This window comes from Phyllostomus discolor, chromosome X (assembly GCF_004126475.2).
Source record: "Phyllostomus discolor isolate MPI-MPIP mPhyDis1 chromosome X, mPhyDis1.pri.v3, whole genome shotgun sequence".
NCBI classification, from domain to species: Eukaryota; Metazoa; Chordata; class Mammalia; order Chiroptera; family Phyllostomidae; genus Phyllostomus; species Phyllostomus discolor.
In genome coordinates, this window is record NC_050198.1 from 17800443 (window position 1) to 17813172 (window position 12730).

Consider the following 12730-nt stretch of genomic DNA (forward strand, 5'->3'; position numbering starts at 1 on the left):
TAGAACGTTAACATGCAAAGGTTTTGAGAATCACTTGACTAGAACAAGGATCAGCAAACATTTTCTAGGAGGGGCCAGACAGTAACTATTTCAGGCTTTGTGGGCCATAGAGTCTCTTTGATAACCACGTTGCCTTTGTAATATAAAAACAACCACAGATGATACATAAATGAATGAGTGTGGTATGTGCCCATAAAACCTTATTGATGGATACTGGCATTTGAATTTCATCAAATTTTCATGCGAAGAAACATGAGTCTTCTGTTGATTACTTTCTGCCATTTAAAAATGTACAAACAATTCTTAGCTCAAGAGCCATACAAAAACTGCCAGCCAGCTGGATTTTGCCTGCAGGCTTCAGTTTGCTGACCCCGGGACAAGAGGATCTGCTCAGCCAAGCAAATACAATCAGGGAGAAATGCCCAGTGGTTTACTGTGGAATTATGAAAGTAGGTTGTAAGTCAAGGATTAATAGAGAAATATTGAAAGTCCCAGATAGTGTACGTGAGTAGCTTCTCTAGGTGTGTTTTTCCTTTGCCTAAAAATATCTGACACACTATTTTTAGGTATGTGTTCCTCGCATCTTTCTATACCCTCTATATACAAATACTAACATCAAGAGTTCCGTGCACTCCTAAACATATGCTGCTTAGAAACCATAAGGCATATTTTAGTGTTCTTTCTCCATCTTAGAATTATAATAATTGGAATGAAAATGAAATTGTAGCATCTTTGTGATTTTCATGCCGGTTTTCCATTTATGAAATTTTATTCCCACCCTTTTAATATATCCACTGATTTACATGCTACCTAACATATCTACAATGTCTAGTTGATAATATCCACAAAGAGGCCAGTTAAAAATGCTAACACATTCAAGATAAGACTTTATAAATATCAAAGAACAGGAAATCTGTTCTGTAATTAATGACTCCCAATTTAGGATGTGCAGATTGAGACATTATGTTCTCATAAACTAGCAGAATGGATCTCGTCTATTATAGGTGTACTTCTTTATGAAAATGTACTTCCCATCACTGGGGGGAAAATATATTTCATGCTAAAGCAGGCACTGAACCAGCAGGCTCTTTAACAGAAAAAAAAAAATAGAAACTTTCAGGATTAAAATGCATCTGTGGCAGTTCATCATGCATAGTTTCTTCTTTCGATCCAGAAAACAGTATCTCCATTAGGCATTCAGTTTTTGTGGAGATATCGATCGCTTGGGCACATTTTCAAACTCACTTCATAATTCTTCTCACTAACTTAACTGACATTGCAGGCACCTAAGGCTTCCAATAATATCGTTTCACTAAAAACACTGCCACCACAACAGCTGAAAATGAGTTTTCCTGCCACACGGTTCATCTCTGCTTGGGGGGAAAGCCAGGAGTCAGACCCTCTCACCTTTTCCTAATTTCAGAATCCACGATAATCTGCCTCTTCTTTTGGGGAGGTGGTGGCGGGAGCTCCTCCTGGGCGTGCTTTACCAGGACCTGTTCCCTCGTGGTCACCATAGTTACTGTTTCCATTACAGTTGTCTGCGTTAGTGATGGCTGAGCGGTGGCGGCGGCCTGGGAGATCTGTGAGAGGTATTGAAATAGAGGTCAGACACTGCTTGAAAGACTTCAGTACAGACTGCTCGGAGTGGTAAAGGGAAATAAAGAAACTGTTCCTGCTTGTTGGTAAACTGACCTTCAGATCAAAACAGCATCGCATTGAACCCACATCAAACTGTTTTGTCTAACTCGTGCTGACTGAAATCGCCAAGGAAGGTAATCGCAAAAGCAGAAGTAAACTTGGGGCCTCCTCAACTTACTCGTCAAGCGATGGGAAACAAAGGGGGCCAAGGAGAAAAACCTAGGGTGTCATTCTGACATTTAAACAGGCAGACTGTTGAAAGTGTTTATGACAAGTTAAATGTTACTAAGGTGCCTCAGCACGGATCCAATTGCCTGACACACTATGGATGTTAATTAAGTAGTTTGTGTAATGCACCTTTGATGATCACATATAGTGATTATTGATGGGTCTATAAATTTTTAAACCAAAGTATGGAACCTCACAATAAATGACTTTTTACTCTAGTCGGTGAAATGCCCTTTAAAACTACAATGAATGGTTAACATAAACTGCCTATTCTTCTTTGTTATAATTGAGTGAATATGTTAAAATGTTTGATTTCCCCAAGTTAGCACTAAAGAGTCTTCTTGGTTTAAAAGCACACAGACTTTCTGTCCAGACAGGTGAGTCACGGAATAGTGAAATGCCTGCCTTCCTTTCTTAACCAACAAGCCTCTCGCAGGCCTCCTCAACTTGAGAGGGCTGCAAAGTGCCCTCTCCGGATGTTAACCATCACCCTTCCGGTAAGACAAATTACTTCGGACCATCTATTTTCAAGGAGACCAAAACAGACCTGTACTGCATCCACTTATAGGTACTTAAGAGAATCTGGCTGGGGCCATAATTAGTTTAATTGATTTTCCTGAACTTGCCAAGAGATACAAAAAGGGCCTGTGGAAACCTCCCTGCCTCATATCCGATGACTGATGCTTCCAATGAGAGGAAATCAGAAAAGCCTCGGGATCTTTGTGTTTCGGCTCCCAAGTAGGCGATGGGCAGCAATGGAGTCCTCCGTCATGATGTCTTGTGGACAAAGTGCTTTTAACAAATGCAGTTTAAAAGTGGTACGCTTTGTGCAAGCCGCATCCTTACATATGTGAAGGCCTTAGGCACTTCCATTTGGGTGCCCTAAATAATTTTTTTTCAAAAGAGGACATTATGAGATGCTGAGTTTCTACATGTGCCAAGTGCAAGTTTTATCTTCCCTAAGATGTCCACAGATGCATAATTGAGAATTAATCACTTCACTTCAAAGAATAATTATGTAGTCCATGAACAAGTTATGCCAAATGAAAGCAGAAAGTACCATAAGTTTTTTTTTAATGATTAAAATATAACTTAAAATTTAAATTGCTCTCGACACAAAATTATCATGACACGATCAAATTTCGTTTACCATTAATCAAGAATAAAATGCAGTTTTGAAGTAGGATTCCAAGAGCGTTTCATTTTTTAACCATGCGCAAACTTTCTCGCATTCAATGCTGGATTGAAGAGAATATGGTTCCAAGTTCTCAATTATATATGTGCAGGCACAACAATGCAGAGATTCTGAAAATGCAAACCTGTGTTTTGCAGTTATTTCTAATGTTGCGGGACATCTGTGCTCCTGAATATTTGGCTATGGAATTGATTTCTGTAGTTTTATATTTTCTTATTGACACCTATTATGAATTTGGATAGATGTGCCCATGGAGAACAAAGGAAAACAGCAACATGACATACGATGAAATTGCATTTCAGAATATAGCAAACTTCATAAGAAAGAAAAAGGTCATCTTTTTAAATAAAACAGCAAGACATAAATCTGTAATTCTTCCATACTATATCCATTACAATACTATAATTGAAAATAGTGCTTCATTTCCTTTGGGATGAATAAAAAAATGACTCTGCATCAACCCCCTAAATATAGGGTATAATTGTGTTATCTATAACAAATCAATAATTACTTTCCATACTTACTCCATATAATAAGAATCAAAAAGAACCCTGGCTAGTGTGGCTCAGTGGATTGAGTGTGGGCCTGTGAACCAAAAGGTCACTAGTTCCTCAACGCAGGGCACATGACTGTGTTGTAGGCCAGGTCCCCAGTAGGGGGCACACAAGAGGCAACTACACATTGAAGTTCTCTCCCTCTCTTTCTCCCTCCCTTCCCCACTCTCTGAAAAAAATAATACTTTTTTAAAAGAATTAAAAAAAACAACTGGTGATGTACTAAATTTCTCCATGGCTTTTCTTGACCATAAACACTTAGTTACACATTAGAACCATTAAAAATATGCGGCACCAAATTTTCCGATTGCCAAAGAGCTATACACCTAGTGGAAGCCTGCCTTACTATCACTTCTTACACTTAACACTTGTTTTGAGCCCTGGCTGGTGTGGCTCAGTGGATTGAGCATGGGCTGTGAACCAAAGGATTGCTGGTTCAATTCCCAGTCAGGGCACGTGCCTGGGTTGCGGGCCAGGTCCCCAGTCAGGGATGCGTGAGAAGCAACCTCACACTGATATTTCTCTCCCTCTCTTTCTCTTTCCCTTCCCCTCTCTCTAAAAATAAATAAATAAAATCTTTAAAAACATTTTTGGTTTGAACTCTGGGCCAGCACAGAATAAGTTGAGAATAGTTTCTGCCTGATGTTCTTGAAGATCTGAAGCTTGATCATCATGGCCCTGATGAATCTGATCTGCAAGCTGCATAATAAATACCAGGTATCTGCTACAATTACATGTAATCTGACTGGTGGTACAAGCCCTAGATTTCCTGCTTTAGGCGTCATATTCAGTTACAGCAATCTACAATTCTGTAAACTGCTCGGCAGCTGAATCACAATGCTTCAATTAAATTCCCACATGTATCGAATATGTATCACTACAGGACATTCATAAATGAATACGATGGAATCTCTATTTGGGGGGATCTTACAGGGTAGTAGTGAAGATAAAGACCACACAAACACTTGTACGATAAGGTGAGTGCCACAAAAAAAATGTGAAATATGCAACATAATTGCATGCACTGAATACATAGCAGCCAAGAAAATTCCTTTTTAAATGTTGCAAAAACAAATTTTCCTCAGCCAGTATCTTAACATATAATTTATTTTGATGCTAAAGGCTGCACATAACATTTATCCCTGTTCATAAGGTCATTTATAACAGTAAAATACTGGAAACAGTCTAATGCCAGGAGGTGATAGTTTAAATAAATTATAGTACATGCATGTAATAAAGTACTGCACATGTTTCAAATATTTTTAAATGTCACTGGAAATTGTGTCCATTATAGTAGTGAATAAGAAACACAGGATATAAACATTGGTGGTTATTTTGGGCAGAGAAAGCACAGATAATTCCTATTGTGCACTCTGTATTTCTGTATTCTTTGTATTTTCCAATGTTCTACAATAAAACATTTTCCCCAAAATGTTGCTTTTGTAAGTAGAGAACAATTTCAAATTCTTTTTCTAAATAGTTGTTTTTAATTTATCATTCCTATGTATCTTTGTATAAGCCTCTCATCCAAACACATTAAAATTAGGGCAACTCAACATCTGAAAAGAATGACTTACTGCCTTCACTAAAATGTTGAATAGCACAAGGTCAAAACTAGAATATACTATAGTTTGCACTATAAATTCTTACCCAGTCTCCATTTTGATTATGAGTATACTGAAAACTGCTTTTCAATGGCCTCATGAAAATAAAATATAGTTGTTCTTAAAACAGTGTTCCCTTGATCTGTCAATTAATTAGTGCACTAAAAATGGGATAGGGTTAGCTTAACATTGTTTGCCTTTGGCCCTGGAAGCTGGTTGCTCTTACAGTGATTGAAAGTTAGGCCCATGAGCCAGGTTCTACAATTCTCACACTCTCGGTCCACACTATTTGGGGCAGGTTAGATACTATCTCAGAGCTTTGACTTATGTTCTTCATATGTAAAATAGGAATGAAAACACAATCTAGCCCTGGCCAGCTGGCTCAGTTGGTTGGGACATTGTCCCACACACCAAAAGGTTACAAGTTCGATTCCCAGTCAGGGCACATGCCTAGGTTGTGTGATCCATTTCCAGTGTGGGAGTATAGGGAAGGCAACGGATTGATGTTTCTCTCTCAATCAGTGCTTCTCTCTCTTTTATTCTCTCTCTCCCCCTCTCCCCCTCACCCTCTCTAAGATCAATAAAAATATCCTCAGGTGAGGATTTAAAAAAAACACACAAATCTTCCACAGGTGTGCCAAATATGGCCAGCTTCATGGGTGTGCAACTTACGTCGGCACCCAGGGCCCCTCACTCAGAAAGACTCCACCCTTGGTTTCAGACTCTGCCGTCACCTCTTGAGATTCTTAAGAATGTCTGAATGAGAAGCATTTGCATTCGGCACTGGGCCCAGGAGTTATGTCGGCACTCCTGTTTGTAAGAATTCAGCTACGTAAGGTCTGAACACAGTTAAGGGCTCTCCTGATACACATAGGTAATAACCACTATCTCTTCTACATGTTCAGAGGAAATTCGGGAATGTTTTTAATACTAAATTTTCTAACTCCTGAGGTTATGTAGGTCAATTTCCAAATGTTACATATTCCCATTGAGAGAAAAACGGGGAAAGCACTTGCGCAGCCTTTGATGGCTCTGGGGTCTACATCTTCTTGCCCCCAGATTGTATAATGCTGTTAAGTTTGGAAAAAACAAACTGCTCTTGGACAATAAAATTCTTTCTCACTGTCTTCTCTTTCATTTGCTTCAAAATGCACAGTTCGAAGGGGAAGTATATGCACATTTAAGCGTATTTACGGAATATAAAAAGGCACGCGATGAAAGGAACCATCGCTTTTGCATCACTGCCTGCAGTTTCTCAGGGGCAACTCGTTGTATCCCCACCTGTTCTTACATTTTACATGAACTGTCTTGGTGCTGATAGTTTTATTTCTTGCCTATATTCTTAGCTGCGTCTTTTAATTTTCCACTGAATTATTTACATATTCTTGCCCTTCTAAGTTCCTTGGGGTTAAAGATTTCTACTTCTTGCCTCATAAGATATGCCACTCCTTGAACATTTAAAGAAACTGATTAAAAGAGATTCGATGATTGAAAAAAATAGAGATTCCATTTATAAAGAATTAGTTACTTAATTATCTTCTTATCATTAAAATCTTAAAACTTATAAAAACAGCTACTAAGTCTGGAGCTCTCTGCATGTCCCCCCAGGCATTCTGAAAGTGCCTTGCATTCATTTTCTTACTTAAAATACTTAGGAATAGTGCACGTGGTAAAGTTTTAACAAGTGGTAGCTGTCATTACCTCAGAATGACCCTAAGAGTAATTACAAATATTATTCCCATTTTAGGGATGAGAGGTAAAGTTTGAGGCAGATACAACTTGTCAGTGGCCAAGCAGGGCTGTAATCCAAGTCTGATCATTCCTTCATCCAATTCTTAGTAGGCATACTCACTTGTTGCTGTTCTGAATGGTGATTTTCCTCTCAGTAGTGTAGCCGGGTGAGTGCGTGTTTGTATATACGGACATACATGTGTACAGGCAGAAGAAGACTGAAAATGCACACAATGACATCATCTTTTAATGCCGCCCCACTCTTGATAAACTAATGAAATCTGTGCTAATTCAATCAAATGAAAGACAGCTTTTCAAAATTTCATCAGGTTGACAACGGTGGATCAATGTTCTCTGCTGTGTTGTTTGCATGTACATAACTTTATAGTGGTCATTGGTTTTTTAATGGGCATGGAGGTGCTGCAATTCTACAGCATAAAACATTGTATATGATCAAAAGAACAGCTTCAGCCCTGGCTGGTGTAGCTCAGTGGACTGAGCACCGGCTGCGAACCAAAGCATTGCAGGTTCGATTCCCAGTCAGGGCACATGCCTGGGTTGCAGGCCACGGCCCCCAGCAACCGCACATTGATGTTTCTCTCTCTCTCGCTTTCTCCCTCCCTTCCCTCTCTAAAAATAAATAAATAAAATCTTTTTAAAAAAAGAAAAAAAAAGAACAGCTTCAGCTGAGAATTGGTAGCCAGGCTTAAAATGATCTCCACGGGCATGGGGGCACAAGGCACAAGTACCTGATGGTGGAAGGATTTGCAACGCTAAGCAACAGAAGTAACCTAGAGGCTGAACTTTATGATAAACCGAGGGTAAAGGACCAGGGGCTCACAAAGGAAGCTGAGTTGTCAGTCAAAATGCTATAAAATGCTCTGTCTTAGGAGGGAGTACAGAGAATTTGCCAAAGCTACGTACAGCATACAAGGAGCGCTACATTTCGTGACAGTGGCTTGGTGACAGAATTCTCCTATGAACTGCTATCCTGTTTTGACACTGGTAATAAGGCTATCTAACTTTGTAAACAGATACTGACATTTGGGAACATGAGGACAATCAGAGACAATGTTCAAAAGACACCATAAAGGAAGTCCTTCTTTGTTTATTTATTTGTTTATTTATTTTATTTTATTTTTAGAGAGGGAAGAGAGGGAGGGAGGGGGAGAGAGAGAGAGAGAGAGAAACATCAATGTGTTGATGTTAGAGAAACATCAATGTGCAGTTGCTGGGGGTTATGGCCTGCAACCCAGGAATGTACCCTGGCTGGGAATCGAACCTGGAACACTTTGGTTCCCAGCCCGCGCTCAATCCACTGAGCTACGCCAGCCAGGGCTTGGAAGTCCTTCTCCTTTTTGAAACATTATATGATAATTAAGGAGGCTTACTCTACAAAAGCGTCTGTTCGATTTTCTGTATGCATTTTGTCCCTTGGTTCAAATTAGCTTTTGTACACATGGATCGAGAGAGGAGACGCATACGGGCTTCGGGAGTCCTATTAAACACAGCATTTGAGTAATTGTGTGAGTTAACAACATCTGAAAAGATTCAAGAAGCAATCTTTTCTTTCTGTTGCATAGAATTCCACTCTGTAAATGTACCATAGTTGTTTGATCCATTCATTTACTGATGGGCACCCAGGTTGCTTCCAGCACTTGGCTATTGTAAATTGTGCTGCTATGAACATTGGGGTGCATAGGTTTTTTTGTACTGGTGTTTCAGGGTTCTGAGGATATAATCCTAACAGTGGAATTGCTGGGTCAAAAGGCAGGTCCATTTTTAGTTTTCTGAGGAAATTCCATACTGTTCTCCATAGTGGTTGTACCAGTCTACTGGAAAGCATTATGCTAAGCAAAATAAGCCAAGTGGTGAAAGACAAATACCATATGATCTCACCTTTAACAGGAACCTAATCAACAAAACAAAGACACAAGCAAAACATAACCAAAGACACTGAAATAGAGAACAGGCTGACAGTGTCCACAGGGGAGAGGGGAGGGAATTTCAAGGGAATTTCAGGAGAAAAGGGGAAGGGTTTACAGGAACAAGTATAAAGGACACATGGACAAAAACTAGGGGCAGGTGGAAATGCGAGGGAGGTGGGGAGGGCTGGGTGGGTGAGCTGGGATGGGAGTAAAAGATAGAAAATTGTACTTGAACAATAATTAAAATAAAATTATTTTTTTTAAAAAGAAGCAATCTAGCCCTGGCTGGCGTAGCTCAGTGGATTGAGCGTGGGCTGGGAACCAAAGTGTCCCAGGTTCGATTCCCAGCCAGGGTACATTCCTGGGTTGCAGGCCATAACCCCCAGCAACCGCACACTGATGTTTCTCTCTCTCTCTCTCTCTCCCTCTCCCTCCCTCCCTCCCTTCCTTCCCTCTCTAAAAATAAATAAATAAAATCTAAAAAAAAAAAAAAGAAGCAATGTCTTTTTTTTTCTAATCCACCTCACCTTCCTCTACACGCCATCTGACGTGAAGCAATAAAACACATTTTGGAGCTAGGGAGGCAGATTATCAAGCATACATTTGGGAAAAGAACTTGTATTTTTCCTTATGTGTTATTTCATTTACTGTCAGTAGATAACAGATGTACCGTGTAGATGCTGAGTGTTTTATCTTCAGGGGATTTTAATTACATGCTTATGGTGAGTGAAATGCAATCATGGCAGGCGTCAGTCTTGTTGAATAGGAAGAGGATGTTGTTTTCATCATCTTCCAGCTGACTCAGAGACAGACACAGCGGAGACAGTTGGAGTCTCTTCGCTAAATGCTCCAGAATTGTATATAAAATTTCAAGAGAAACATTTCATAGACATTTGAGACTGGAAGGACACTGTAGAGATCCTCTCAGCCCAAACTTTTCATTTGACAGATAAGGAATGAGAAACTCCAACAGCTAACTCAGCTGTGGTCTCTTGAATTTTCAGCGCCTACAGCATTTTATGCTGGTGTTGATAATGAATTTACAACGTAAAATCGAGTGCGCTGATACGCACGGTCCCATCTCAGACACCTACGGTAGTTGGTGGCTGCAAAAGGATATGGTTCTACTTTCCAAAGTTACCTGATTTATAACCCAAAATGTTCTAATAAAACCTTTAACCTAAGCAATAATGAAAAGATGTTCTAAAATTCAAGATGGTTACTCCGTGAATTTCAATAAAGACAGAAATCTAAAATAAGGGAGAGAATTTTATTTGAATTCTAGGTTTTAGAAACCCATTTAACTTTTTTTTTTTAATTGGCAGTGGGCTGATGAGGTTTGGAAAGCTTTCAGAAAAGTATGAAAGGGGATGTCAACGGAAAGGCATTAGAGTCTTTTTAATGAAAATCATTGACAAAAAAAAGGCAAACCAATTATAACTATTTCAGGTATCAATAGGGCTACAAAATAACACATTGGGAAATACATAGGGAAAGAGAATATGCACGTAAAATATTTTATAGAAAGTAAAAACAGGATCTCTAAAAAAATGAGAATAAACTCAGAAAAGAAAGCCAAAGAAATGTTCATCTTAATTTTTATTTCTCTATTTCTATTTCTCATATTATAAAAAACACTGGCTTATTATCTCCAACTGTGTTTTATGTTATGCACATGTCTGGCAACAGTTTGAAAACTCTCAGAGGGGCACAAGCAATACAGAATAGAAATATACAGACACAATGGTCAGCTTCTCTGTGTGGGCTTCTATGGACCTAGGCAGACATATATTGCATAAAAAATGTACTCTTATGTTCAAGGGTAGGGAATTCTGAGTATATTAATTTTATCTTTGGGATACTTGTGCTCAAAGATGGTCATTAGGAAGATAGCAAAATATTCATGAGATGGGAATAAGATCTACGGACTGGGGTGAGTCATAGAATGTTCCTTATTCCTGGCAAAGAAGATCATTTACTCTGTTAAAGAATCACGAACCTATGGAACTTCTGGCCTCATCTAGATAGCTATAGTCTTACAACTAAATGCCTGATGCCAAGTTTAATATAAATTACCACAATAAATCATAAAGCATATGAATAATGTAATTTATAGACTCACTAAACAGCATGTCTTTCCACTGTATTTATGATTTCAGTTAAATGAGGGGAAAATGATATTTCAAGTCACTTAAAATATATTTAACCTTAAAGGATGAACTATAATGAATTTTTCACTATCTTACTTCCTAAGTATAATCAAGATTAAAAAAAAATATGTTCCCCAGGGTCATAGTATTTTGGAAAAACAAAACAAAACAAAACAAAACCCACCTGTCAATTTCAACAGGGACATTTTATAAAAAACAAGAAGGAAACATAGATTCAGTTGAATATTTGAGTAAGTCGATCCAGGGGGTATCTCATTTGCTCTTTTTTCTTGTTTTAAATATCCACATAGCCAGGATTATTATTCTTTCTAACTTTCAGAAAGAGAAAGCATTTCTATTCTCTTAGGCTGCTTTCTCATCAAGTTCAGCACCCTCTGCGTGTGCCCAGGTGTTATTCCAGGCAACCCTGACTTTGAAATCCAGCACAGCAGCCCTCTCAGTTGATTTTTTCTTTCTTTCACATTTTGATCTCTGACCATGCTACTGTTTCAATCTGACACTCAGGACAGAAAATCAATGGCTTTTTAAGTTATAAGATACTATTTCTTGGCTCACTTTCTGTCCTTTTAATCACTCTTTCCCTGAGTAGTTACATTTTTGTTTTCCTAAGAGCTCCTGACACCCCCGGCAATGATTTCGATCAGACCTAGGATTGTCCATTTTGGGGAAAAGCCAATGAGCAAAAAACAAACAGAGCTTATAGTAAAATGACAGCAAATTCACAATTATTAACAACACACCTAAAACAAAAGCAAAAACAAACTAAGCAAACAACTAGAACAGGAACAGACCCGCAGAAATGGAGATCACATGGAGGGTTGGCAACAGGGGAGTGGGAGGAGGAGAGAGGGGGGAAAAGGTAAGGAGAATAAGTAGCATAGACGGTAGGTAGAAAATAGACAGGGGGAGGGCAAGAATAGTATGGGAAATGTAGAAGCTAAAGAACTTATGACACAGAGACATGAACTAAGGTGGGGAATGTGGGTGGGAGAGGGTGTGCAGGGTGGAGGAGAATGAAGGGGGGAAATGAGACAACTGTAATAGCATAATCAATAAAAATATATTAAAAAAAAGAGAAGCTAAAGTTTACGGTGCTAGGAAGCAACTTGCCTAACACAAAGTCCATTTACCGGCTTTTGGTCTCATGGAGAATGTACAACTGTTTGAAAATGAGAAGTAAAATAATCCTAGTGAACCACACTAAGCCCTCCAGGCTCATTAGGGAGTAACTCTCACACATCCATGGCACCTTTTCCCCCTTCGAAATGCTTTCGTGCCCATGGCTTTATTTTCTCCTCCTCACATGCCGGGGAGCCAACAGAGCCGATGCGTGTTGTCATGTACGTAGCACATCCTTTTATAGACAACTGCACACATCAGAGCTAGTACTGGTAATTTTTACAGAGTTTGCAAATTTCAAAACTAAGAGGGTACGTTGCCCTGGCTGGTGGTCTCATAACTTCTAGGCTACTAAAAACAAGGCTTTAAATTTGTTTTTGTCTCCTAACTAGCAAAAGAAATTCATAACATTGTGATGAATGCCCAACCTGCTTCAGAAAGCAGTGTCAGCCCAAGGAAACGAGCACATTTCAACACGGCCTGGCTGCAGAGGTCTCCTTCTCCGTGTTTCGGGCAGCAGTGTGGAGGACCAGGATGTGGGGCCTGGCACATAGTTCGT

The 12730-nt window shown here is 39.2% G+C and overlaps 1 protein-coding gene across 1 annotated transcript in view; it reads right to left on the reverse strand.

Annotated features, from left to right (window-relative positions):
- Positions 1–12730, reverse strand: part of DMD (dystrophin) — a 1951120-nt gene that overhangs the window by 1311209 nt on the left and 627181 nt on the right. The window contains exon 17 of the mRNA XM_036016633.1: positions 1408–1583. Coding sequence (XP_035872526.1) covers positions 1408–1583 — 176 coding nt within the window. The remainder of the gene's footprint in view (positions 1–1407; positions 1584–12730) is intronic.